General features: G+C 39.8%; 1 protein-coding gene across 9 annotated transcripts in view; it reads left to right on the top strand.

The window, feature by feature from the left end:
• The window catches only part of CRBN (cereblon), a 950,388-nt gene that overhangs the window by 836,509 nt on the left and 86,174 nt on the right, over positions 1-27,705 (top strand). For 6 of the 9 annotated variants that reach the window (XM_029241884.1, XM_029241885.1, XM_029241886.1 and 3 more), the window contains one exon: positions 8,764-8,919. In XM_029241884.1, the coding sequence (XP_029097717.1) occupies positions 8,839-8,919 (81 nt within the window). In that variant the 5' untranslated portion in view covers positions 8,764-8,838. Of the gene's footprint in view, positions 1-8,763; positions 8,920-27,705 lie in introns of those variants that run through there. The other 3 variants (XM_029241889.1, XM_029241891.1, XM_029241892.1) reach the window with 3 other exon arrangements.

The raw sequence follows: 27,705 nt of genomic DNA, 5'->3' as shown, positions 1-27,705 counted from the left end.
TCTTATATTAGTTAAATGTAGAGGTGGTTCTGTTTTTTTGTTGTTTTTTTTTTAATGAACTCAGTGTCTTGATCATTAAATTGTCAAATATAGTACAGTGAGCCCAGCTGGTATCAGGAATCAAGGAAAAGAACCACATTATCGACACGTTGTGTGGTAGTAGGAGCCACAGAGGAAATATCTATTGAGATTCAAGTGTGTTTCCACCCTATGATCACAAAGAGGCCTTATACAAATTAATTTGGGGAAGGAAGGGCCATTCTCTATTGTTCAACTATCTACAGGCCTCAGTGCCTTTGGTAGAAATGAGGAGACTTAGGAACACTGATCTCCATCATGGAGAACGTCTTACTACCATTAGTAACCAGAAGACTGAGACGGAAGTGTAGTTCAAGGAAGCTACAAATGCACGGTGTCAGGGGCTGTTCTAGAAGGTATGATGACCTCAAAGACATCCAGGCATGTCATATCCCCAAATGTCATCTAGTTAAGGAAAAATGAGGCACCTAGAAACAACTCACTTTGAGGGAAATGGTGGGCTCGTTGGGGGAGACACCACAATACTTGTGAGGTTGATCCATCAGAGTAGAAAGTGATCCTTCTCCATGTGGACCCTCTAAAATTCCACTTGTAAATGGTCTTAACAAGACTCCAATCCTTAGATTCCTGAGGCAAAGAGAATTGGACTGTTGTTATGTGGAATCTATCTGTAGGTCAGAGCCTTTCCTTTATAAAGCACCGTGGAATTATAAAACACTACCACAGGCAGGGTCTCATTTAATCCTGACTAAAACCCTGCAAAGTAGTTTTTATCATCAGTTTTGCAGGTAAAACTAAACCTACAGAGATAAAAACCACATACCAACCTAATAGCAAAACCAAGGGTGGCAGCATTATCATGTATTCGAAGTCCTCTGCCCCTTCCACTCTCATATCGACATTTATCTCTGGCTCCAGATTCTTTTTCTTCCTTATCTAGTCACCATTCTTCCTGCCACTTCTCTCTCTTCCCATTGCCTCTTCATTAGTTTGGACCACCGTCCCTATGTATCAGGATTAGAATATTGCCTATGTAGTGACCACCCTGTTTTCATCTTGCTCCCTTCATCTTTCACACAGCAACCAGAATTATCTGTCAAAAACCCAAATCTGATTAAAACCATTCTCTTGCCCTTTGGATCAAGTCTAATCTCCTTCAGGATCTAGACCTTGCAGATTTCTCTTACCTCCACCCATATCCCATCCTCCACTCCAGTCACACTGAGCAACTTTCAGCCAATCCCTACTCACTGTCGTCTCCAGGGCTTTGCATGTGTTGTCCCCTGTGCTTGAAATGCTCACCTTCCATCACCCACTTTTCTGCCAACCCCTTTGATCTTCCATGGGCCCTTCACCTTGGTATCCACTCATCATTAAGGTGTTGCTTATGTTTTGTCTCAGTTTGGATGTTTCTTTAATTTTCCTCACCACTCCTTTTCTAGTATCCCATTGCATTTAACACTTCTGTGTCACTTATCACATTCTGTTGAACTTGGCTTTTGTATCATAAGTAAATCTTAGTTTCTATAATATATAAACACAAAAATGTTAATGGACATTAGAATATATGCTTTTTTTTGGCTTAAACCACAGTCTCTTGAACCTGAACAGTGCAGGTATTCAACAAAGCAGCCTTCCACTTGGGATTCAGGAACCCGGGCTCCTTCCATCTTGTGGCTTTGCCATCTTCCACAGTCATTGCAGAAGAGAAAAAAGAGAGTGAAGAAATGAGACCCAGTTCTTTATTTTTATTTTTGGACCTGGTTCTTGACTTAGCTTGAAAGTGACACACATCACATCATTCCCATTCTATTGTCGAGAAGTCATCATGCGGCTACACCTGGAAGCAAGAAGGATTGTGAAATATCCCTGACAGGGCCACTGCTTCCTAGCAGCAATGCTACTTGTGGAAAAGGAACATATATCTTTGGTTAACTGACTATCTGTGCCATTCCTTAGTTCTTTGTCTTCCCTGATAGCTTGAAAGTGGGAGTTGTGTCCCTCTGTCTATCCTCTAGACAATATTTGGGAAATTAATATATATGTATATATATTTATGTATATATTTATAATATAGATCAGTAACTTTAATATTTTGTGGGTTACAGACACCACTGAGTATATGCATATAAAAAGAGATAAAGTCATGTACATTTTCTCCAGAAAAAAATGCAAATTCATAAAATTTTACCTATAATTTCATATCTTACATGTCACAAGATAGGTAAACTCATCACCTGTTCTCAGATAGAATGAAGGCGGGCCCAGGAGAAAATCAAGTCTGCTCCTAAAATCTATAGGAGGGTCCTTGGACTCCACGTTAAGAACTATGGTGTAGGACATATAGTGTATGTGAACAGGTTCTTTGCATCCTTGGTTGGTTGGTTCAAACACAGATTTTTATTCCTGGGAAATACCATATAAAGTGGCTGTCTTGCCCTCATGATTAGGCACTCTCTCTTCTATGTTCCCACACCATTTTCTATGTCCCTGTATCAGTGCCCAGTGTATTTAGAAGCTGGTCTCCCATCTAGGTTGGTTCACTTCATCTTCATCACCTCAGAGCACCTAACACACAGTAGAGCACACTAAACATATCCTGAACAGTGAGCTGGATCCATTGAGCATCAACCCTCTACACCACATGTTCCAAGGAAAATCAGCTCAAGGTCCACCCTAGAGAGAAAACCCGGCACAGCCCGGGTAGTGACTGAAGGGAGAGTTACATTCCAGAATGACTCATTCCCAGCTAAAGGGGAAGGCAGGATCCATCTGGAAAACAGACGGAACGCTCCCTTTTAGCACATAAATTAAATCTCACTATCTGCCAAAACAGAACGTTAACGTTGATTTTGGGGGGTTTTTTCCTCCTTAAAGAAAAAAATCCCCGTGTTTATGAACTAAAACTTCATGGCAAATTTCTGTTCCATATTGTGATTATAACACCTAATTTCCTAATTAAATATGCTAATTGTGAGTTACCTCCCAACTACAAAGCACAGAAGTATAATTACGTAATAAAAAGCTTTTATGAAACTTTTGTGGGGAAGAGGGCTGGCTGAGGAGACAGCTGCTTAGCAAGAACAAGATTGGTGCTACCTAGGGGCCCCTTGTGTCTGAATTGCCCGTGGGTAACAATGACAAGTTGGCTCCTTGCTTGAATTTCTCACGTTTTAAGTCTGAGAAAACCTCTTTCTGTAATGGAGGGCATGGCAACAAAGCCACTGTGTGGTGGGAAAGGAGAAACCTCTTCATGGAAAAAGGGGTTCTGCTCACTTCCAGGGTGAGACTGGAACAAGCCACAACTTTCTCTGTGGCGCTTCAGTACCATGGGATTGTTCCCAGTGCCCCCTCCCCACACACACACACACAACTTCCCCCGTCATCATCTACCCACTAAGAGAGTCTTAATGACTCCAGGTTCCTAATCTTTTATGAAACGCAATCACAAGCAATAAGAAGATCAGAGGGCGGTGTGGCCAAGACGGCGGAGTAGGAAGACCCCGAGCTCACGTCCTCCCAAGGACACATGAAAATTCCAAGAAGCAGATCAGGGGCAAGTGGACAACTAGTAGAATGGACCTACATAATAAAGAACTGGGAAAAAAAGGAATAAGAATAGTGGAAGAAAAGCCCTTGAACTTAGGCTTAAGAGTGTTTGGTGATTTGGTATAAGTGTAGGGAGGATGTTGGGGAAGTGTTGCTGCTCAGCATGAGTGGGGTTCCTTTGATGTTTTTCAGGAGGCACAAGTAAGGATTGGGGTTTCTTTTAAATACCCTACAGTGCCAAGACTGTGCTTCTTAGAATGCACCTTCATGTAAATACTGGACCACGTGAGGCCCACAGATATATTTAGGCTACAAGTTATCATCTTACCCATATTCATTCCCAAAAAGCAAATATCTTGTATTTATTTCTCTGCTGTTTTTCTCCCCTACATAACTTACTCACCTTCAGCATATATATGTGTGTGTGTGTGTGTGTGTGTGTGTGTGTGTGTGTGTGTGTGTGTGTGTGTATATATATATATATATGGATGGATGTATAAATTCTAGCTGCCTTTTTCTCTCTTTCATTGGTTGTCATTTTTAAAATTTTTTATTTGCATACAATTTTATGGGTTACTTTCCATTTACAGTTACTACGAAATATTGGCTGTATTCTCCATGTTGTAGCATACGCCCTTGAGCCTGTCTTATACCCAATAGTTTCTACCTCCACTCCCCCACCCCTACATTGCCCCCTACCCCCTATGGTAACCACTAGCTTGTCCTCTAAATATGCAACAAACTAGTGAATATAATAACAAAAATGAAGCAGATTCACAGATATAGCTGCTTTTTAAAATAAATCATCATTGTTATCACAATTATTACATCCACAAATATTTCCCAGTCCTGTAAGACCTCACATTCAAGCATCCCTTCCTTTTCTCTTGGCTCTTTCGGGTTTTTGGTTGGTTGTTATTCCTCAGTTCACTGCCATCAAAACTATCAAGTGGGCCTTAATTTTTCTAATAAGCAGTCCAGAGTTTGAGGCAGGTAAACACTTAAGCTGAAGCGTTCAGAAGAAATTGATAGAGAAAAGTTGAGGCTATGTCATATCAACTGACTGAGCTGCAGCCACTGTAAGGTCCCATAATTATGTTCCTGTTACTCCCTACAAGATGCTACGTAATCCTCTCATCAAACTGTGCATTTGAAATATTATCCATGAGCAAAATTATCAGGTTAGATTGATTTTCCCATCCCATGTTACTTACATAATTGAAGCTATAGTCCAGCAGCCATAAATCAAGTCACATCACGTTGAAGTGACTGAGTTCCTGGTGGGGTGTTGGAGAGACACTTTGATAGCACCCTGTCAAGATTTCGTTCCTGGTTCCTTTCTCCTGTGAGGTGAGAGACCAGCTGAGCCTCACGTTTCCCAAGCTGACTGGTGTGATAGCATAGTCTCCTTTATTTACTGAGGGAACTCATAGGCACTAAAATTTATTTTTCCAGAGTGGAATACAGCAAAAATTTCCTGAACCCTCACATAACCAGTGGCATCCAGGGTAATACAGGGAGACCAAAAAAGCCACCAACAGCCACCCAGGGCATTTTTGGTGGCACAAGCTGACCAGAAACAATTTCTCCAGAGAAAGCAGATAGGCTTATATCTAGAATATTCCACTACATATGTCAGAAAGAAAGATTTTGAAGTGAAAGTTATACATTATAAAGGAAAATGTGTACTCAGGAGAGCACATTACTTAGTTCATAGTAGGAGATACATAACGATTGGTTAAATAAATATTTTTAAGTTAAAAGATGTTGATGGTTTAGTTTTTCTTCAAACTTTGTGCTTGTTTCGATAAATTCCATACACAATTCCATAAGTTTCATGAAAGAAGAGAAATGGGTTTTTTTAGATGCCATAATGTAGAAAATTCTCCTGGGTTTTAGTTCTTAAATTCATTTTTCAAAACTTTTTATTTTGAGATAATTTTAGACTTAGAAAAAAGTTGCAAAAATAATGCAGAGTTCCCACATTCTCAGCTTCCCCTTCTGTTAACCCCTTACATAACTGTAAAACACTGATCAAATCTAAGAAAGGAAACTTCTACACTGCTATTAATTAAACTGCGGAATTTATTCGGGTCTCACTAGTTTTCTAAAATTGACTTTTTTCTGTTCCAGGATTCAGTTAGGATCCCAAATTGCATTTAGTTGGCATGTTTCCTTAGTCTCCTTTTATCTGTGACAACTTCTTTTTCTTTCCTTGTCTTCATGACCTTGTCACTTTTGAACAGTACTGACAGTTGTTTTAGAGAAAGTCCCTCAATTTGTATTTGTCTGATGTTTCTTCACTATTAAATTGGGGGTGTGCATTCTTGGAAGGGATACCACACAGGCGATGTGCTTCTTTCTGTATCAAATCAGGGGGTACGTGATCATCGATAAGTATTATGGGTGATGTTAACTTGGTCACTTGTCTAAGACACTTTGCCAGATTTCTTAAATATAAAGTTAGTTTTTTTCCCTTTGTTATTGCTAAATACTTAGAGGAGATCCTTTGAAACTATGCAAATACTCTCTTCCTGCTTAAACTTTCACCCATGAACGTTAGCATCCATCAGGGTATCTTCCCAGAGGCAATTGTTACTCTGGTGTGCCAAGGATGATTTTCTATTTCATTCTGCTTATGTTTATTAATTGGAATTCTTCCGTACAGAAGAGTCATTGTTTCTCCCTGTTTTATTTGTTCATGCATCTATATCAGGGTGGGCTCATGGATATTTATTTTGTACTTTGGGTTATATTCTAAAACTGTCATTTATTTGATGCTCACATTGGTCCAACTTTAGCCATTCAGAGCTCTTTCAGTATGTACCGTTTCGATATGCCCCATCCTTCTTGTTTTGTTTTGTTTTTGAGCCCTTCCTCACTATCTGGCACTCCAAGATGCTCCAGATTCATCTTCTATTTTCCCTGCCCCAGTCCTGGAATCAACCAATTCACCAAAGAGCCCTTAGTTGCTTTTACTGGAGCATGGTGTTTAAAATGGTAATATTGAAGTGCCACAAATTCATCGTTTTTAACATTTATTTGCCAGGTCAGTGCTTCAGGAAGTCTCTGTTATGGACTAAATGTGTCCCCCCAAATTCATATGTTGAAATACTAACTCCCAGCATGATGGTCTTAGGAGGTAGGGCCTCCGGATGGTACTGCAGTCTGAAAGTTTGTGTCTTCCCCAGGATTCGTATGTTGAAATCCTAATGCCATCGTGATGGTATTAGGAGGTAGGGTTTTTGAGAGGTATTTAGCAGGTGAGGGTGGATCCTCATGAATGGGGATAGTGCTCTTATAAAGGAGACCCCAGAGAGCTCCCTCATCCCTTCTGCCAGGTGAGGACACAATGAAAAGGCTGTGAACCAGGGATAGGGCCCTCACCTGACACCAAATCTGCCAGCACCATGATTTTGGAATTCCCGGGCACCCAAACTGTGAGAAATAAATGTTTAAGCCACCTAATCCATTGTTTTTGTTATAGCAGCCCAAACAGACTAAAACAGTCTCCCATCCCATCCACCCCCATTCCCCCCACAAAACATAAAACACAAACCCTCAGCCCTAAATATATCTAACACATTGACACATAATCGTGTTGACCAAGAGTAATATTTTTTTAAATTCACAATCATGGCATGGGCAACAACCAGTCACATTGAATGCTAGCCTAAACCCTGGGGCAGGGTCCTGGACTTGCCCCCTGTGACAGGTATTTACAACCCTTTATTTCTAGGTCTTGAGGAGATACTGGGAAAGTGGAAAGTGTAAGGGGGACCCATAGGAGGAGCCACAGCAGCTTAGGGTCAAGGGACAGGCATGCAGGGGACTCAGCAGCAACAGTTTCCCACGGGTAGGATTGTTTCTGTACTTTAAATATTGGTAGAGCCATCGTGATACCATGATTTATAATGAGAAATATGTATTTGGTCTTCATCCCCATTTCTGGCACAGAGCTCCTAAAACCATTGGAATTTCATAAGTTTGGAAGTGATAAAGATGTCTCTTCTTAGGTTATGAGTTGAGTTTTGGAACGCACCTGAGGAGGGGGGCTGGTTGGCAGGGGACCCAACCATGTGATTAGAAGGCTCGAGCTTTCAGTCCCACCCTCCCAACCTCCTACCCCGGGGAAGGGGAAAAGGGCTGGTGATTGAATCAATCGCCAACAGCCAATTAGTTAATCAATCATGCATATGTAATGAAGCCTCCGTAAAAACCCAAAAGGACAGGGTTCAGAGAGCTTCCAGGTTGGAGATTCTAGGAGAGCAGTGCCTTCAGAGGGCATGAAAGCTCCACGCCCTTTCCCCCTACCTAGCCCTATGCATTTCTTCCATTTGACTGTTTCTGAGTTATACCTTTTTACAATAAACTAGTAATCTAGTAAGCAAAATGTTTCTCTGAGTTCTGTGAGTCACCCTAGCAAATGAATAAAATTCAGGGAGGGGTGCATTGGAACTTCAAATCTGTACCCATTTGGTCAGAAGCACAGGTGACAACCTGAACTTGTGATTAGCATCTGAAGTGGGGAAGGGCAGTCTTGTAGGACTGAGCGCTTAACCTGTGGCATCTGATGCTGTCTCCAGGTAGTACATAGTGTCAGAGTTGAGTGGAATTATAGGCCACCCATCTGGTGTCTGAGAATTGCTTGGATGTATGGGAAACCGCCCCCTCCAAACACACACACACAGACACAAATCGGAACGGGATGCCATAATTGTTAGCCCTTCATGTACACAGCAGCTGAATATCAGGCTCTCTGTTGATACCTTACAGGCCGGGTCCTCTACGAACTGGATGCTAATCCTGAATAGTGATACTGCATATGGGTCAGTTTAACCTTCTAGCTGAGGGTCAGGACTTTGGAGTCAGCTCAAACTGCATTTGAATTCCATTTCTACCACACACCAGCCGTGTAATGCTAGTCGAGTTACTTGTCCATTCTGAGCCTCAGTTTCCTCAGTAGAAGCAAATAATGAGAATACCTACCTCAACGGCATTATATACATGATATAATCCATATGGATCACGGCATAGTGCCCAGCCCAGAGTACTGGCCCAGCAAACGTTAACACTTTACTGCTAGTGCTATTATTATAAATAATAATAATAAAGATAATAATGTTAGTCATTATTTGATCTATCATTGAGTTTACTTTTTTCTACCCTCCATAGAACCAGCAAACATTCCAGTATGTTCTCTGCCAAAGGGGAGGGATTCTGCAATTTTGTCAAGATGATGCTACGACGATGAGATGGAACATTCCACCTCCAGTTATTAATTACCTGGCATATTTCACAAAACTGATCAACTTTGCATGGCATGGTAAGGTAATGAAATTTTGCTTTTTTTTGTCTTTACGAAGCCAGAAACGGTAATTGCATAGAAGAAATTTGATCTCTGTTTGCATGATTAGGTAGGATGTCAATTAGTCTTCATGCTATAAATATCTTGGGCACAGTTTTAAGGTTTGCACCACCTGTAATTATACTCATAGAGTACTGGAGGCAAAAGTAATCTTAATGAAATTTTAGTTTGATAAACTCATTGTGTACAAAAGAAAATTGAAAATCAGAAAAGTAAAGGGACTTTCCCAAGGTCACACAGCAGCATAATATGTTTACCTCAGGACCCCAGTGCTTTCTTTCAGACACAAAATACCATTCTGCAGATAATTAATTAGTACCCACTGCTTAGAGGTGAAAATTGTGCCCTGATGACTCCAGTGTTTAGCTGACTTGTGTTGTATACCATGTCTTTAAGCTGGCAGCATCTAAAGAGGTAAGCAGAGAAAGGTTCATAATGGTGATAACAGTATCCTTTCAGATTCCACAAATGTTAACTCATTTTATGGTCAATACATCCCTGTGATCACTGTACTGTAGATAAGAAAACTTAAGCTCTTGGATCTTGGATTTGGAACGATGCACTCCTCTTGTGGCAATCAAGGAAGACTTTGTGGAAGAGGTGGTGTCGCAGTGAGCTTGGGCTGTTATAACAGAATACCATAGACTGGGTGGTGTAAACAACAAACATTTATTTCTCACAGCACTGGAGTCTGAAAGCGCATGATCAGGGTGCCAACATGGTTGAGTTCTTGGTGAAGTCCCTCTTCCTGGTTTACAGATGCCCATCTTTTCATTCTGTCCTCACGTGGTAGAGAACAGAGAGGGAGGAAGCAAGCTCTTATCTTTTCTTATTAAGGGCACTAATCCCATTCATGCGGGCTCCACCCTCATGACCTAATTACCTCCACAAGCCTACCTACTAATACCATCATATTGGATGTTAGAATTTCAACATATGAATTTTAGGGAGAATTCATTCATTCCATAACAGATGGCATTTAATCTGGGACTTGAAGGGTAACGTAGAATTTTACTCATGGAATCAGAAAAAAAGGGGAGACGTTCCAGGTAGAGGAAACAGGGTGAGGAAAAACAAGCGGTTTATCAGGGTGTTAACAAAATCCCTCTTACGCCTTGATTTAATGTATTAAATACTACATGGGAGGTACCAAATGAAAAAGGTATTTTCATTGGTTGTAGAATTTCAAGGGCTTATCAAACAGTTAATGAGCAAAAATTGTGTACATTTTGTGGTTACAACTTTAACAAATAGGCAGAAGGGGAATTTGAATTTTATCTTCCAGTGTCCATAAAATAGCATCATGGTACTGTAATTATTAATATAATCATTAAAAAAAACAGTTTAGTTAAATTTAAGAAAACCTAGACTCATGAAGGCATAGTGTCTTCATCAAAGCAGCTCTAGTCCAGACAAAGCGAGCCTTCTAAATTGACTGCGATGCTTTGAAATAATTATAGTGTGTTCTGAAAAGCAATTATTATCAGCCGCCACTGCTTTCCACCACGAGTTCTAATTTAATTACATTTCCTCTGTTTAAAATGTGCTGTACTCTAAGGTACAGCAAAGGAAAAAGGAATTTGTTACTAAAAAAAAATAATAAAGGTATTTTTTACACTGAAGGTAATTAGTCTTGGACATAACTGCTTCCAAGAGAGACGCGGGATTTTGAACTCATTAATTTCAAGTGGTCATTGCTACAAAAGAATATTCATCTTCAGAGGTGGGGAAATAGTTATCTCCCAGGTGAAATGAGTATAGAAGGAAAGAGACAGAGCGTGTTCATCTATTCACCCTACCAGCTGCTCAGTGCCTTCCAGGGATCTCTTTCAGCCAGGATTACTTATTCCAAGAAAAATGAAGCGTACAGATTTGTGTTATCGATCGTGAATATTTAACAACTGCATTTGGCTTCCAACTCCTGTTGATGAAACAGCCATTTTGCACAACTTGTGAATTCACTTTTCCCATATATCATGCTGAGAACAAAAGTGGCTGTGCGCTTCCCTGGCAGAAAACCAAGCCATACTGACTTTTTACAGAAAAGTCTTTCCCCATCATTCTCACAGCACATGGCTTATCTGGTGGCACTAACATTCCTCCTGTTTCTAAATTCGCTGTCTCCCTGCATGGTGGTGAAGAATCATTGCGTTTTGTGGGTGGAAAGAGTCCTTTTGATCACAGGCTCACCGATTTTATACAAACGACGTGACTGAGAGTTGTGGGCTTTAAATGGACTCCTCAGGTCACCAAGATGCCAGGCAGAGCAGAGACTGGATGCCAGGTCACCTGCCTTTCAGTTCCATTGAGACAGGGAATATTCTATGGGAATGAAATTGGCATTTGACCTTGACCTGTAGAATGAAGTTAGGCTCCACCCTGCCCCACAGTTTTGTTTAACTGTGATTAGTCACCGCTTCTCAGAGGCTTCCTAACAGTGTTTCAAATCTGCCATGTGAACATTCCTTTAAGACGAATTTTAACTGCACATTTCTGGATCCTATGCCAGACCTATTCGATCAGAACATTCACAGAGAAGTTTTAAAATATTGCTCTTCCCCAGTAGCTCTCAGTCTGGGTGGAGGAGCTTGATGTAAAATTCAAGGAACCTCTTTGGAAGCACACATACCAAGTATTCCCTTCACTACTACCCCTGGTAATATACCTAAGAATGGACTCTGAAAAAGAGTATCCCCCAATATGAAAACCATTGCTCTGAAGAACACAGCAACAAAAATATACCAGGTTAAATATCCTGCAGTAGAATAAATGTGTTCTGTGTACTTATTTCTAGCTGCTTATAGTGAAAGACACAGATAGAATGATTAAAAACAAAGAAAAAGTAAAGAGCAAAATCAATGAAATAAGGATGTCTTGGGAGAGAAAAACTGTACAGAAAATGGAAGTTAATGCAGCTAAGACAGAGCACATAGCAACTTCTGTGCTTCCTGGCAACCAATGCAAAAAGGGAAATACAAACTGCTGCAGTGCTCTCATACTCTAACCAGTTCAAAGGAGTGTTGGGTTTTTCTAAGCATGAAATTCTGAGAGAATTTAACAAAATAACATTGAACATCACGGGAGCAATGTTTGTCCTTTTGCATGGTTGTTCTAGCACTTGCTGAGTATTGTGAGACAATGCAATAGGACTCGGATCCCTATATATCCCTTGGTCTCATCTCATTGTGCATCATGGGGCAAAAAGAGAAGCAGAGGCAGAAAAGGACATTTTGGGGGAGTAATAACAGCCTACCTCAGTTTGCCTTCATCATGCAAATAAAGATTTTCCACGTGAAGCTGTTGCCATGCACAGCTGCCATGCAGCTGCCACGTCACCATCAAGCTAATGACGCCTGTAGAGATCCAATCAGGGGAATTTTGCATTAGGTGCACTGCAGTTCACCAATGCCACACCACAAGAACACAGCCTTAAAGACTCAGACATCCAACCAATCATATACTTTGGAGAATATACTCAGACATCCAACCAATCATATACCTTGGAGAATTCTTGGAGAATATGAGCTCCGGTTCACTGCAGGAGCTTACTGCAGCACCCCTTACATTAACCATCCCCAATGTGTCAGTGTAAAAACCAAGCTGCTCTTCCCTTTGGCTGAAAATTCTATGACGTGAGTGGTGTTCTGTCAAAATATTTCTCAGAACTTTTCTTGAGCCTATAAAACAAAACTAAACAAAACAACTTATCTACAGGTCAGTTACTCTCCAGAGAGCCATAAAGATAATTTTTTGTTTATGTAAAGGGGAAAAAATTGTTAAAAACAAAACCACATAAAGACGTTAAAAAAAAAAACCCCACAAAATCTGGCCTACAGGTTTTATCTGACTCCTTTTGAATGCTCTGATGAAACTCTAAACTATAGTAAGTTTGCCCTCCAAAGGAAGAGGCTATCAAAAGTAATGCAAATAGTCTATTTTAGCCATGTTTTCTTGAACAAGTAGATTAGGACTTATGTGATTTCGTTCTTCTCATAGTGAGGTGCTGTATATTTTTAAGTCTTGTTTTTAAACATGCGGCCTATCACACCGAAAGATATTATCAGCCATATTGGTATATCATCTCCCAGGAGGAGGAGGCCTCAGACGCAGTAGACAGTTTTGTCTGAGCTGCCAAGTGCTCTGGAAGAGAAATGTCACCCCCTCACCAAGGGGATTTCACGCTGGACTGTGACTCATATTGCTAATTGTGTGCCTGATTCTCAGGTCATGCTTGAAATCATCCAATTCTAAGGGGGGCTCCTCAGAGATTATTTTTCTTTTGCAAATTTGACACTCAAATTAAAGAACGGAAGTTACAAGTCTCCAGGCCTCTCCTTTCTTTATCCATCCTTACGAAGACTTTACTCCTCTGCTGTTCCATCTCAGCCAGAGAAGTCTGAGGTCCTATGTCAGTCTCAAAACACTGAAGATTTTTCTTCACTGGACATTTGTACCTGAAAGCTAGCCCTGAATTGTGTCCCTTCACTCAGGGGTGGACTGAACAAAGAATTGGTTGGCTGTCGGAACCTTTGGGGGTGGGAGAAGGTGGTATCAGCGTAACGCTGAAGCTGAACACTAGAGCTTGAAGTCTAGTCTCCCCCCGCCCCCCACCTCATAGAATCACCTACTGCGCCACCTGTTGTCCCAGATATGAGTTGTGTACTCCTGGAGGACCCACATCACCTCTCAGAGACACAAAACATTTCTAGGAAGGATTCTAATGACTCTTAGAGATGCCTCTGTCATTCTCTTCCTCTCCTAAAACAGTCGAAAGTTCTATTGGTGAGTATAAGATGGCTCCCCAAATCACACAAGAATATGCAGATTCTCAAGGAGGCTAAAAGCTGCCACGATGACACACCCCATAAAATCCTCCTGATGGGACCAAATATGGAATAACGGTAGCCTTGGGCATCCCCTTGTCACCAGGGCTGGTGACAAGTAGAGAGGAGAGAGCCCATCTAAACACACCTCCCCGCCACCCCCCTTCACCTCGGGCTGAAAATACAACTTCCTACATTCATTTTGAAATGCAAATAGGTTCTGTCTTATTTCTTCCTGAGACAGGCTTGAGTCAGAGGACAAAGGACTTCGTGACAAAAGAACAGAAAAAGGGGAGTGGCACAGAAATCAGAGGCAGTGTTTGCCGAAGGAGAAACCTCATCTTTTCAGTATTTTTGCCCTAGGCCCCAGTTCAACTTAAAAGCAAAAAAAAATTTACTCTGAAGAGCTAAATATCATCCCCTTACTATACATTTTACTAAGGATTTCCAAGGACAATATTTTATTTAATAAAATAAAATTTTTCCTAATAATAAGGCTAGTCAATATTATTATCTTCTTTTTTACAAGAGGCCTAACACTTGCTTTATGGATGCAAAAAATAAATAAATAAATCTCATCAGCCCAATATTACTTGGAAACATTAAATGTCTAACAGGATGGAAGAAAACTGAAATTCATTGTGATTAGGGGAGTGGAAGAAAAAGCTAAGACACTCAGAGAATAAGAAAAAGTAGCATAAATGGGATAACCTCTGAGCACGTTCCAGCTCTCAGCATTCCAGGTTAACATTTCCCAAAGTGCTGTCCTGCAGACGCTCTGCCTCAGGTTCACAGGTATGCCGAGGACACAAGTGTTCCATGCTCGAACGTGTTTGGGAAACTAATAAAATAAACTAACAAAATTCTTTGCTGCAGGTCTTCCTAGGGTTATTAACGTGTATAAAATATTTCCTAAAGGTGGTGGGTAGGCATAATTAACCCACCACTTTTCAGGTTTTTGCAGGCCTCTTCCTTGCTGATTTTTACATCAGGAATCCAAGATCTTTGGTTCTATAGCTACTTCCGTATAGTTGGTGAAGTAACTCAAAACACTAACCCTGGGTTGTTGCATCCTTGCTACTCTCTGCTCTGAAGGACTGTGGATAAGTGAATCCTATAAATAATGAAGGAAAAAAAGAAGAGGCAGTCACAAATACATTGGATCAGTCAGTGTTCACACCCATCCCTAAGAATCAAACTTCAATCTGATTCAAGGGCTTTGTGAACTCATATTCAAAACGAAAGGAGAATCTATGTTCTGCATCCGCCAGTGATATTTGGGTCTGAGGCATCATCATTGGTTCTTTATGGTAAAAGGCAGTTTCCAGTGATTTCTAAATCAGTCGGTATTTTAAATCTTCTTCCCTCCGACCCACTCCACACAGACAGAACAGAAAACTTAAACTGAATGATCACGAAAAACAAAGGTCAGAAGTTTATTATGTACACACAGATGCGATTTTAAGAATCTGCTCTATGGGCCTCCCAGGCTTTATTCTTGGCTTAACTAGCTTCCCTTAAGTCACTGAGAGTCAGCTCTCAAAACCAAACATGGAACGCCAAGACTTTTGTGCCAGGAAGGCACCAGAGTGGTATGAAGTATTAATCAAGCCAGGTGGGAAGGGGTGAGTGAGATCTCTTTATACTTCTAGGTGAGCTTCAGTGATGGTCATCAATATAGTGTTACTGAGCAAAATTATATCAGGCAGACCAAATGGAATAATCCCTTAAACAAGAAGAAATTGTTTGCAGGTGCAAACAAGCATGAAATAGAATTCTGCTAATGAGTGTCTATTACTAGCTAAACACATAATCAAATTATTTAGGCTCAACTCATGACAGTGAGAAATCAATTATTTATCATAAATCTGGGGCTGTGTATTGACCATCTTGGTATGTGTCTAACCTGGTCTGTAATGAATAAATGTTTTGGTTTCAAGAGTGTGTTGTCATTAGCACATAGGTACTAAAAAAATCAAAAACAGTTGAAAAGCTCTGAAAAATCGAAATGGCTAAAAAGTTTTCCTTCAAGGTCTTTTAAACGCAAGAAGTATATGAGGGTAAAAATTAAATTTCTTCTTTTTAAGAAATGGTCCTGAAACAGTTGGCTATCCATGTTCAAAAAAATAATCCTGAACTCAGATTAGCTAAACTTAATAAAAATTTAACACAAAATGGATCATAGATCCAAATGTGATACCTAAAACTACAAAATTTGTAGAAGAAAACCTTTGTGACCCTGGGTTTAGTAAAGATTTCTTAAGACACAAAAAGCATGGTTCATAAAAGAAAAAGAGTGATAAATTGGATGTCATTAAAATTAAAATCTTATTTTCAACAATACTGTTAAAATGAAAATAAAAGCCATAGGCCAAAGGAAAGTATCTGCAAAATTCCGATCTGATAAAAGACTACAGTCAAGAATATATAAAGAATTCTCACTCTATAATAAGAAAATAAACAACCCAATTTTTTTAAATAGGCAAAAATTTGAACAAACATTTTACCGAAGAAGACATATGGTGGCAAAGAAATACATGAAAAGATGTTCAACATTATTAGTCATTAGGGAAATGCAATTTAAAACCATAATGCGCAATGATCATACAGCCATTAGAATGACTTAATTTTTTTAATTGACAATATTATATGCCTGTGAGGTTGCAAACCATGGTTGGCAGAATAATGCTGCCCACCTACCCAGCCCCCAAAGAAGTCCACGTCCTACCCCCCCACACCTGTGAATATGTAATGTTACATGGCAAGGGGCAATTTTGATTGCAAATCAAAATAAATTTGTTAATCAGTTGACTTTAAAGTAAAGAGATTATCCTGGACTAGCCAGTGTAGTCACAAGGATCCTTTAAATGTGGAAAATGAAGGTGAAGCATCTGTGTCAGAGTGAAGCCATGTGAGAAAGACTCCACCAGCCATTGCTGGTGTGGAAGATGGAAGGGGCCACAGGCCAAAGAATGTGGACAGCCAGGAGGAGCTGGAAAAGTCAAGGAAATCTTCTCACCCTAGAGCCTCCAGAAAGAAGTGCAGTCTGCCACCACCTGCCGTCCTCTATTCTTCTGACTCTTTCTTTTGAATAGTGTTTACTACATGTTTTACAAGCCTGATAACCTATATTAGATGTTTTAAGGGAGAAATGAGGTATTTTGGATATCTGACCTCCAGAACTAAGAAATAATAAGTGTGTGCTGCTTAAAGTCACCAAGTTTGTGGCAATTCGTTATAAAAACAGTAGAAAACTAGTACAGAAACTAATTGGAATGCTCCTAAATGTCTGATGAATGCATAATGAGTACAAAAATTGTTTTGATGGGAAAGCAAAACTTGGCATTATCTAATAAAGTTAAAAATACATCTACCATATGACCCAGCAGTCTCATTCCTAGATATTTAAACATTGATCCACTCAAATGTTTATTGCTACTTTTTTCATAATTTATCTCTGATTAGTAGATAAATATGTAGTGGTATATTCACAATGGAATGCTCAGTAATAAAAAGGGGGTGAACTCACTAAAGAAAAGGGATGCAGACAATAACAAGGATGACCCTCAAATGTAACAAAGTAAAAGAAACCAGACTCAAAAATCTATGTATACTCTGTGACTATGTTCATATGACTTTCTAGAAAAGACAAAACTATAGGGAGAGGAAACAGACCACCGGTTCCCAGGGACTGGGTGGGTGAGGAGATTGATGGTAAAGGGGGTGAAGGGACTATATCAGATTGTGGTGGTGGTGGTTACATGGTTGTATGTGTTTGTCAAAACTCATAGAGTTGTGTACCAAAAAAGGGTAAACTTCACTGTTTGTAAATTTTACCTAGTAAGCTTGAATATATGTATAAATTATCCATGCAAGACAAGCTGCCTTTGAGTCAAGGAATCTAAGAAACGCTGTCTACTGATGGCCCCTTGCTATTGTCTCATAAGAGTTACTTTTTGGAAAAAGAAATTTTAGAACTGGAAGGAATATTTTTTAACATCTTTATTAGAGTATAATTGCTTTACAGTGGTGTGTTAGCTTCTGCTTTATGACAAAGTGAATCAGCTATACATATACATATATCCCCATATCTCCTCCATCTTGCGTCTCCCTCCCACCCTCCCTATCCCACCCCTCTAGGTGGTCACAAAACACCGAGCAGATCTCCCTGTGCTATGTGGCTGCTTCCCACTACCTATGTATTTTACATTTGGTAGTGTATAATGTCCATGCCACTCTCTCAGTTCGTCCCAGCTTACCCTCCCCCCTCCCCGTGTCCTCAAGTTCATTGTCTACATCTGCGTCTTTATTCCTGTCTTACCCCTAGGTGCTTCATGACCTTTTTTTTTAGATTCCATATATATGAGTTAGCATACGGTATGTGTTTTTTTCTCTTTCTGACTTACTTCACTCTGTAGGACAGACTCTAGGTCCATCCACCTCACTACAAAGAGCTCAATTTCATTTCTTTTTATGTGCCACATCTTCTTTATCCATTCAACTGTCAATGGACACTTAGATTGCTTCCATGTCCTGGCTATTGTAAATAGAGCTGCAATGAACATGCATGACTCTTTTTGAATTATGATTTTCTCAGGGTATATGCCCAGTAGTGGGATTGGTGGGTCATATGGTAGTTCTATTTTTAGTTTTTTAAGGAACCTCCATACTGTTCTCCATAGTGGCTGTATCAATTTACATTCCCACCAACAGTGCAAGAGGGTTCCCTTTTCTCCACACCCTCTCCAGCATTTATTGTTTGTAGATATTTTGATGATGGCCATTCTGACCGGTGTGACGTGGTACCTCATTGTAGTTTTGATTTGCATTTCTCTAATGATTAGTGATGTTGAGCATCCTTTCATGTGTTTGTTGGCAATCTGTATATCTTCTTTGGAAAAATGTCTGTTTAGGCCTTCTGCCCATTTTTGGATTGGGTTGTTTGGTGTACTGATATTGAGCTGCATGAGCTGCTTGTAAATTTTGGAGATTAATCCTTTGTCAGTTGCTTCATTTGCAAATATTTCCTCCCATTCTGATGGTTGTCTTTTCGTCTTGTTTATGGTTTCCTTTGCTGTGCAAAAGCTTTTAAGTTTCATTAGGTCCCATTTGCTTATTTTTGTTTTTATTTCCATTTCTCTGGGAGGTGGGTCAAAAAGGATCTTGCTGTGACTTATGTCATAGAGTGTTCTGCCTATGTTTTCCTCTAAGAGTTTTATAGTGTCTGGCGTTACATTTAGGTCTTTAATCCATTTTGAGTTTATTTTTGTGTATGATGTTAGGGAGTGTTCTAATTTCATTCTTTTACATGTAGCTGTCCAGTTTTCCCAGCACCACTTATTGAAGAGGCTGTTTTTTCTCCACTGTATATTCTTGCTTCCTTTATCAAAGATAAGGTGACCATATGTGCGTAGGCTTATCTCTGGGCTTTCTATCCTGTTCCATTGATCTATATTTCTCTTTTTGTGCCAGTACCATACTGTCTTGATTACTGTAGCTTTGTAGTGTAGTCTGAAGTCAGGGAGCCGGATTCCTCCAGCTCCATTTTTGTTTTTCAAGATTGCTTCGGCTATTCGGGGTCTTTTGTGTTTCCATACAAATTGTAAAATTTTTTGTTCTAGTTCTGTGAAAAATGCCATTGGTAGTTTGATAGGGATTGCATTGAATCTGTAGATTGCTTTGGGTAGTGGAGTCATTTTCACAATGTTGATTCTTAGAACTAGAAGGAATTTTAAAGATCAGTTTTCAAATCATTTTTGTTTTCAGAATCCTTTCCCCAAGTACAATAATATTATTAAGTAGATACTGTATGCCATACACTACAGCAAGCACTTTACTTCTTTTAACCCTTAAGACATCCCTGTAAGGTGAATATTTTTAATAGTAAAAATAATAAAGAATATGTTGTTAGTAATTATACAGGTGTGCAAATGGAGGCTTATAAAACTTCACACAGCTGCCAATGGTGAAGTGGACATTCAAACTCTGTCAGTTTGATTCTGGAGAATATTCTTGTAAGCATTACATTGCACAGCTTTTTTCTACGAAATTCTTAGAAAGCAACTGTGTGTGGAGCTGCTCTGGGTGCTGAATGTGTGTCTGTGTGTGTATGTGGTGGCATTGGGGGTCTGGGTCCTGTTGGTGGTTTCACAGTAACAGTAGAATTTGAACACTACTAATCTGGTCCAATGATATAATTAAGTAAGAAGGAATTTGCAGCTAAGAAAGGTCAAGTGACTTGCTCTAGGTCACACAGCTGCTGAGTGACTGTCCTGTCACTCTCCTGACACTGGTCAAGTGTTCCTTCCTCAACTCACAACACAGAGCCCATTTTGAATACAAATATCTATCCTTTTAACCTATGCAAGGCAAAGTCAAATAGAAAATTTATCTATTAATTTAGATTTCCCCTCTTTATGCCATATGCTTCCATTTTAAAAATAAAATACATTCAAAGGAGTAGTATTGATCCCAAAGAAATGAGTTGTAGAAGGGTAAATAAAGGCCCAGCTGTTTCCAAAATCTGTCCCCTTGAAGCCTGCACTGCATTGGAACCCCAATGCATGTCATTTCCCCTGAGAACTGCACATCAGACCTAACTGGGAACAAAGGCCCAGCTGATCTTCCTCCAAGTAAATCCCAGGAAAATACTACCGCAGTTGACAAAGTAATGCGGACCAATTAAGAGTTCAGTATAGTAAGGTGCTAAAAAATGAAGTATGTGAATTTCACTGTACATATTCTCACATTACACGAGACCAAATGGATTTCTATGGTATCTCATTACACAGGACAAGAATAAGGATTGGTGGCTTTAAGTAACTTTCAATAGAAGGTAGGTGCAATATGGTCTCAGTTAATTAATGTGAGTCTGATTCTGTTAGTTCCACTGACCTCCTGGGATCTAGTCCAGAATATCCAGTCAGCACATCTTTCATTAAACAGTGATGTATAGCAGGGATGTACTTGCTTCATTCATTCAGTAATTTATTGAGCACCTATGTGCCAGAACTGGGCTTAATGTTTTCCATCCATTACCTCAGTGAGTCCTGTATAACATTCCTAGAACATTCCAGTCCTTCCTTCAGTTTTCTGAGCCACTCCTGTGTCTCTCCCAGCTGGTGAGCCAATACATTGCATTCTTGTTGGTTGATTTGTTTTAGACTAATTCGAGATGGATAACTTGTAATTGCAAGAGTCCTGACAAATAGAAAAGAAATCACTAAAGAAGAAGTCCAAATGTCATTGTATGTATGCGAAGTTCTTTACCGCCGTAAGAATTAAAAATATGAAGTGAAACAGTAATATCATTAGCTCTCTATCAAACTAAAGAAGACCAAAAGATATAATGATACTCAGGGCTGGTTAAGGTAAAGGAAGTGAACTCTTATAAACTCCTGGTGGGCGTGTAACTTCAAAAGCCACCTGAACGTGTGAATCAGCATGTGGCATGTGCGTTCCTGTTAACCTAGCAATTCCTCCTCTAGTAATTGATTCTGAGGAAATAATTGTATATGCTTACAAAGGTGCATATACAAGAATGTTTACTGCAGAATCATTCATAATAACAAAAAATTGGAAGAAGCCCAAACGTCCCTATTTGGGGGATTTTTTGGGGGGGGGATTTTTTTGAGGTAACATTTGATTTATAACATTATATGTTTCGTGTGCATGCCATTATATTTCTACTTCTGTATACCCTAGAATGTGCTCACCACCAAAAATGTATTCTCTGTCCATCACCATACAGTTGATCTCCTTTACCCATTTCTCCTTACCTCTGGCCTCTTCCCCTCTGGTAACCACTACTCTGTTCTCTGTATCTACTTGTTTGTTTTTGTTTGGTTTGGTTTGTTCATTTATTTTGCTTTTCTTTGTTTATTCGCTTTTTACTTCCTCACATGAGTGAAATAATCTTTCTCCATCTGACTTATTTCACTTAATGTAATACACTTAAGGTCCATCCATATTGTCACAAATGACAATATTTCATCTTTTTTTATGGCTGAGTAGTACTCCGTTGTGTTTATGTTTACATGTATGTATGTATGTATATATCACATCTTTTTTATCCATTCATACATTGATGGGCACTTAGGTTGTTTCCAAATCTTGGCTATTATAGATATCTTTTGAGATTAGTGTTTTCATATTATTTGAATAAATACCCAGAAGTGGGATACCGAGGTTACATGATAGTTCTGTTCTTATTTTTTGAGGACTCTCCATATTGCCTTTCATGGTGGCTGCATCAATTTACATTCCCACTAACAGTGCATGAGGGTTCTCTTTTCTCTACATCCTTATCAACACTTGTTATTTCTGTTTTTTTTTTATAATAACCATTCTCATAGGTGTGAGGTGATATCTCATTGTGGTTTTGATTTGCATTTCCCTAATCATTAGTGATGCAGAACCTCTTTTCATGTGCCTGTTGGCCATCAGTGTGTACTTGTTGAGAAAAAAAATGTCTATTTAGCTCATCCACCCATTTTTTCATTGGGGTGTTTGGTTTTTCTGTTGTTGAGTTGTATGAGTTCTTTATATATTTTTGGTATTAGCCCCTGATGTGACCTATCTTCTGCCATTCAGTAGGTTGTCATTTCATTTTTTTTTTTGATGGTTTCCTTGCTGTGCAGACGCTTTTTAGTTTGATGTAATCCCAATTGTTTATTTTTGCTTTTGTTTCCCTTGCCTAAAGGGACACATCTAGAAAGATATTGTAAGACCAATATCAGAGAACATACTATATATGTTTTCTTCTGGAAGTTTTATGGTTTCAGGTCTTATATTGAAGTTTTTAAGCATTTTGAGTTAATATTTGTGTATGGTGTGAGATAGTGGTCTAGTTTTATCTTTTTGCATTTGGCTGTCCAGTTTTGGGGGAATTAACTTTTTAAATGATGGTATGGTGATAGAGATGAATACTGTTCAACGGTTTTAATGATTACAGCAGATCCTTATGTAGTGACATTTGAAAATGTCTACAGTGTACTTTCATGTGCTCAAAACATGATACAGAATAGGAAATATAGTGTGACCTAATTTTCATTTAAGATGTATGTGTTTATATGTATGCATAAAAGAATCTGGATGATCTGGTTATCTCATGGAGACTCAGGATAATGAAGGAAATTTTACTTCTGAGGAATTGTTTAAATATTTCACAAAAAGTTTATATTATTTAAAAATTCAAAAATATGTTGCCATATTCTTATGGGAGGAAAGGATGTAGGAAAAGGATTAGACCAGTAGCCTTGGGAATAATCACATCATGGAACAAGTGAGCTACTTAGGCTTTAGTTAAACCTTCTGTGAATGCAGAGTAGCTACAGACTGACAGACAAGATTTGGAAGAAACATGTAAAATTTTCATATGGTCCAAAACATAGGAGCTAATCTGGAGCTGGGTTAAATCTCCACAGCTTTTCCTCCTTCTGTGCCAAGTGCACCACCATTAGAAGTAGACCCCTATGCCCAGCCCCTACTCCACTAACAGCAGTTTTGATCTCCTGAATTCAGTGACATGACTCCATCACTGGGATTTGTAGAACACTGGCAGTCTTTACTGAGAGGGCAGAGAAGGTTTAGGTTTCCCCACTTTTAGGTTGAACCGTTTGAAATTGCCACCACTGAACCACTTCGACCTATAGAAAGGTCAACCTATGATTCATCAAAACACACTCTAACACAGAAGTTTATATTTTATACAATCTGTACGAAATGTGTCTTCAGCAGCCCATAGCTACTGATCAAGAGGTAGCACATGTTCAGTCTGAGTGGGTATTTGGTCTCTCAAGTTTGGATGATGTAAAAAGGCATGGCTGCACGATCTGAACTGTGTACGGTTGCTAACATTATTTCAAAAAGGTTGGTAGAAACTCATTTCAAAGCTCTCCCCCAGCCACCACCCACGTACCACACGAATTTCTATCGCATCTCTGTTTTTTCACACTTACTAGAAGAAGCTTTTAGAATATCTTGTTGTTTTTGCTTCAGAGAACTATTAAACACAGAGGCAAAGCATAAAATCAAACTGTGAAAGTTCTCAGAAGCTAAAGTATGCTCTGTCAAAGACGTGAGAGCAAAGCTAAATCAAATAATGACTTGTAATTTTTAGGTGGCCTAAGTTATAAATTGCAAGGCAGCAAAGATAATTAAGAATAATGTTCGAAAAGGTAGACTCAACATAAATCATATAAAAAGGATAGCAAGGCTTATCAACTGGACCAATTTTGAGGCAGGTTTTAAGCTGGGTGTGTCTGGAAGGCACCAACGCAGGTGATTAGATACAATCTTCAGCTTAATGTGCAGGAAAAGCAATTGGGATGAAGCAAATCAGTTTCCTGGCTCTGATGCAGGGAATGTGGAGGGGTTTATTAAATTTAAATTTAGATTTATGGCCAGTGTTGATCAACTAGAAGGAAACTGACATTATCGTATCATTCATTTTTAATTTCTAGCTTCAGATGCCTTATTAAACAAACAAAAAATAGACCGAAAGAAAAAAGTCAGCATCAGTTACAGAATAAACCTTGCCTTTTCCCATAATTATTTCATTCTATACTCATTTATTCCCTGCATCGGGGTCACAGACAGCGCACTGCAGGTATAGAACATTATGTTAAGGTGTAGATGAGACACAGGGGGAAGACATTTTCTAATATTGACCTTTTATATACATGAATCAAGTTATTCACATTTTAAAAGATCTTTTTATGACTGATGATGCCAGAAGCAATAGAATTTGTCTAGAGAAAGTAGTGCCGGGTAGCCATTTCTTCGGAGGTGGTTTGTAAGCAAAGTCAGATGTATTGAGGTACGAGGATGAGCAGAGAGGACAAATGTGGGAGTTATCCAGAGGACTTGTCACTCCCACATACTGGGGTGGATAAAACTCAGCTACTTCATTCTGGGAGATGCTCCTGAGTCCTGGTGTGACAAGGCAGTGTCCCCCTTTCAGACACTCCCCCACCCTTATGCGGCTTTGCCTACGAGACGCAGCACGGAGTGCAAATGAAACCAGTGTAAGGTGGAACCCCGGAGAGGGATGTTACTCAGGTTTTACCACGTAACGGGAGGGGACAACAAACAGCTTAAAAACTTGAAATGTGATTAGGTCATGAATGTGGAGGTATCTGGAGAAACTGATGAGAAAGGAGGAATATACCCTACCCTGGAATAAGCCAGCTGCTGAATTTCCATGAATGGTGAGTTTATTTTCCAGGCTCATCTACCAGGACCTCTGCCATTGCTCAGGGTTGTCAGAAGTCCCAGATATTCAATTCCCACCACTGTATGGGAGTAGACCCACCTGTCGCCGCTGATTGATTCCTAAATCCTTGATCCCCAGGTGTGAATATAGTTTCCCGGTGCAATTCCCACCTGACTGGATTGTCAAGGCGTCGTGCCTTGGCTCCCTGACTCAGAGTCTCTACAGATTCCTTCCCGTTAGCAGACTTGTAGTCATTGCCATCTCAAGGCCACCTTGTCCTTTTGCCACTTCTAGCCTGTCAGGGAAATAGCTCAGTCCTCCCCTGCTCTGGGGGATTGGAAGAGAGACTCTTTCTCCCCTAGAGGGGTTGGAATGAGAAGAATTTAGGGCAGATGGGTGGAGATTGGTGTTTTATCTTGCCCATTTGCTGATATTGTTAGCACTAAGTAGAAAAGGAGTTTCTGGTCCCCTACCCCACACCTAAGCCCCACTAAGGAGGCCCTCGAAGGCCCCAGTGAGCCCCAACTCCAAGTCACGTATCCATGATGGCAGCATTTGTTTCCATAGTGCACACGTGGTACATCGTGATAGGTTGATGACGGAAGATACCCAGGATAGTTTTCAATGGTATAAATATGTAGCCGATGACTATTTGAGTAACATAGCTATCACATTGCATCAAACTCATGAATTTATGGATTGTGTAGGATGAAGCTATGGTAGAAGTGGTGAGTTTATTTAAAGAATAAACATACAGGCGGTACAGACATATTGAAAAATAATGAAGGGCCGCACAAATGACTGGAGGTCAAGGGCACTCACACTAGAGGATTTAAGGAGCACAGGTAAGACACCCACAGCAGCGGGCCTGGATGGTTCTGCCAGGAGCCTTGTGCAGAGCTGGGTCCTTGATTTTACACTCTGCCCTAGAGATTGCCATGATGCCAGGTTGAAGCAAACTTTCCCTTGTCCAAAACATCTGGCATGTCCCAGTCCATGAGCCAACACCAGAATTCAGGATAAAGACAAGCTCCAGTTGTGTTTGCCAACTTTGGACCCAGGTTCCAGCTTCTCCCCTGGACCCTCAAACACGAAAGTGTTGATGATCCTTCTCCCAGTATCATGGTGGTTTGGGTCCCTCCTTCTAGGGATGACTCCGCTGAGTGCTGCTAGACAACCCGGTTGGGGCGGGTGGCTGATTCATTGAGGGACTCAAACGTGAGTTCCCCCACGTACCCTCAGGGGATCAGGGCCGTTTGGGGGCATTATCCTCCATGGAGCCAGGAGAGGGGAAATTTTCTCCATCAGTATCTGTAATAATAAGGGTCAGCATTTAGAGTGGTCCTCTGAGTGAGGATCTGTGGAGTAATGTGAGAAAATATCCATGGATAAACACTGATATGGATATTCAGAAATTTCACTTGTTTTTTTTCCTGGTTCTGGGCTTTGTTAAAACTACTTGAGGTTTTATGGTTAGTAAGTGAGGAGATACTGAATATTAATAGAAAATACCTATATGGTAAGTGTATTAGTTTCCTAGGGCTGCTATAACAAATTACCACACACTTGGTAGCTTAAAATAATAGGAACATAGTCTCTCACAGTTCTGGAAGTTCAAAATCAATGTGTCAGCAGGACCATGTTTCCTCTGGAGGCTCTGGGGAGAACCCATTTCTTGATTCCTCTGGTTTTGGGGGACTTTTCGTATTCCTTTCACTCCTTGGCTTGTGACCACATTACTCCAATCTCTGCCTTCATCTTCACATCACCTTCTCTTCTATGTGTGTTTCTCCTCCTTTGTCTGCTTCTTATAAGGACACTTGTGACTGAATTTAGAACCCAACCCAGATAATCCAGGATAATCTCTCCACCTCAAAATCCTTAGTTTAGTCACATGCTCAAAGACCCTTCTTTCAAATAAGGTAACATTCATAGGTTCCAGGGTGTAGTAGTCACAGTATTCCAGAGAAACAGAACCAACCGGATATGTGTGTGTGTGTGTGTGTGTGTGTACACACAAAGAGATGCATATGTATGTCCACACACAATAGGGTGTCTATGTGTGTGTATATATATGTACACACACACCTCAGAGATAGTGCAGGTTCGGTTCCAGACTGCCACAATAAAGGAAATAAAATATCACAATGAAGCAAGTCACATGGATTTTTTTTGTTTCCCATTGCATATAAAAGTTATGTTTACACTATAACGCAGTCTATTAAGTATGCAGTAGCATTACGTCTAAGAAAAAAAGTACATACTTTAATTTAAAAATACTTTATTGCTTAAAAATGCTAACCATCTTCTAAGCCTTCAGTAAGTTGTAGCAGTAACATCAAAGATTGCTGATCACAGATCACCGTAACAAATATAATAATAATGAAAAAGTTTGAAATATTGTGAGGGTTACCAAAATGTGACACAGAGACATGAAGTGAGCAAATACTGCTGGAAAAATAGCGCCCATAGACTTGTTCGATGCAAGGTTGCCACCAACCTTCAATTTGTAAAAAAAAATGCAGTATCTGTGAAGCTCAATAAAGCAAAGTGCAATAAAATGAGGTATAGTATGCATGTATATACATATATGTGTATATATGTGTGTACACACACACACACACACAGACACACACACAGATTGATTGACTGATTGATTGAGAGATTTATTTTAAGGAATCGTCTGATGGTACTGTGAGGGGCTTGGTGTG

Source organism: Monodon monoceros, unplaced genomic scaffold (assembly GCF_005190385.1).
Source record: "Monodon monoceros isolate NGI ecotype Baffin Bay Population unplaced genomic scaffold, NGI_Narwhal_1 Super_Scaffold_3, whole genome shotgun sequence".
NCBI classification, from domain to species: Eukaryota; Metazoa; Chordata; class Mammalia; order Artiodactyla; family Monodontidae; genus Monodon; species Monodon monoceros.
Note: the sequence above shows the minus strand (reverse complement) of the source record. Positions and strands in the feature narration are given on the sequence as shown.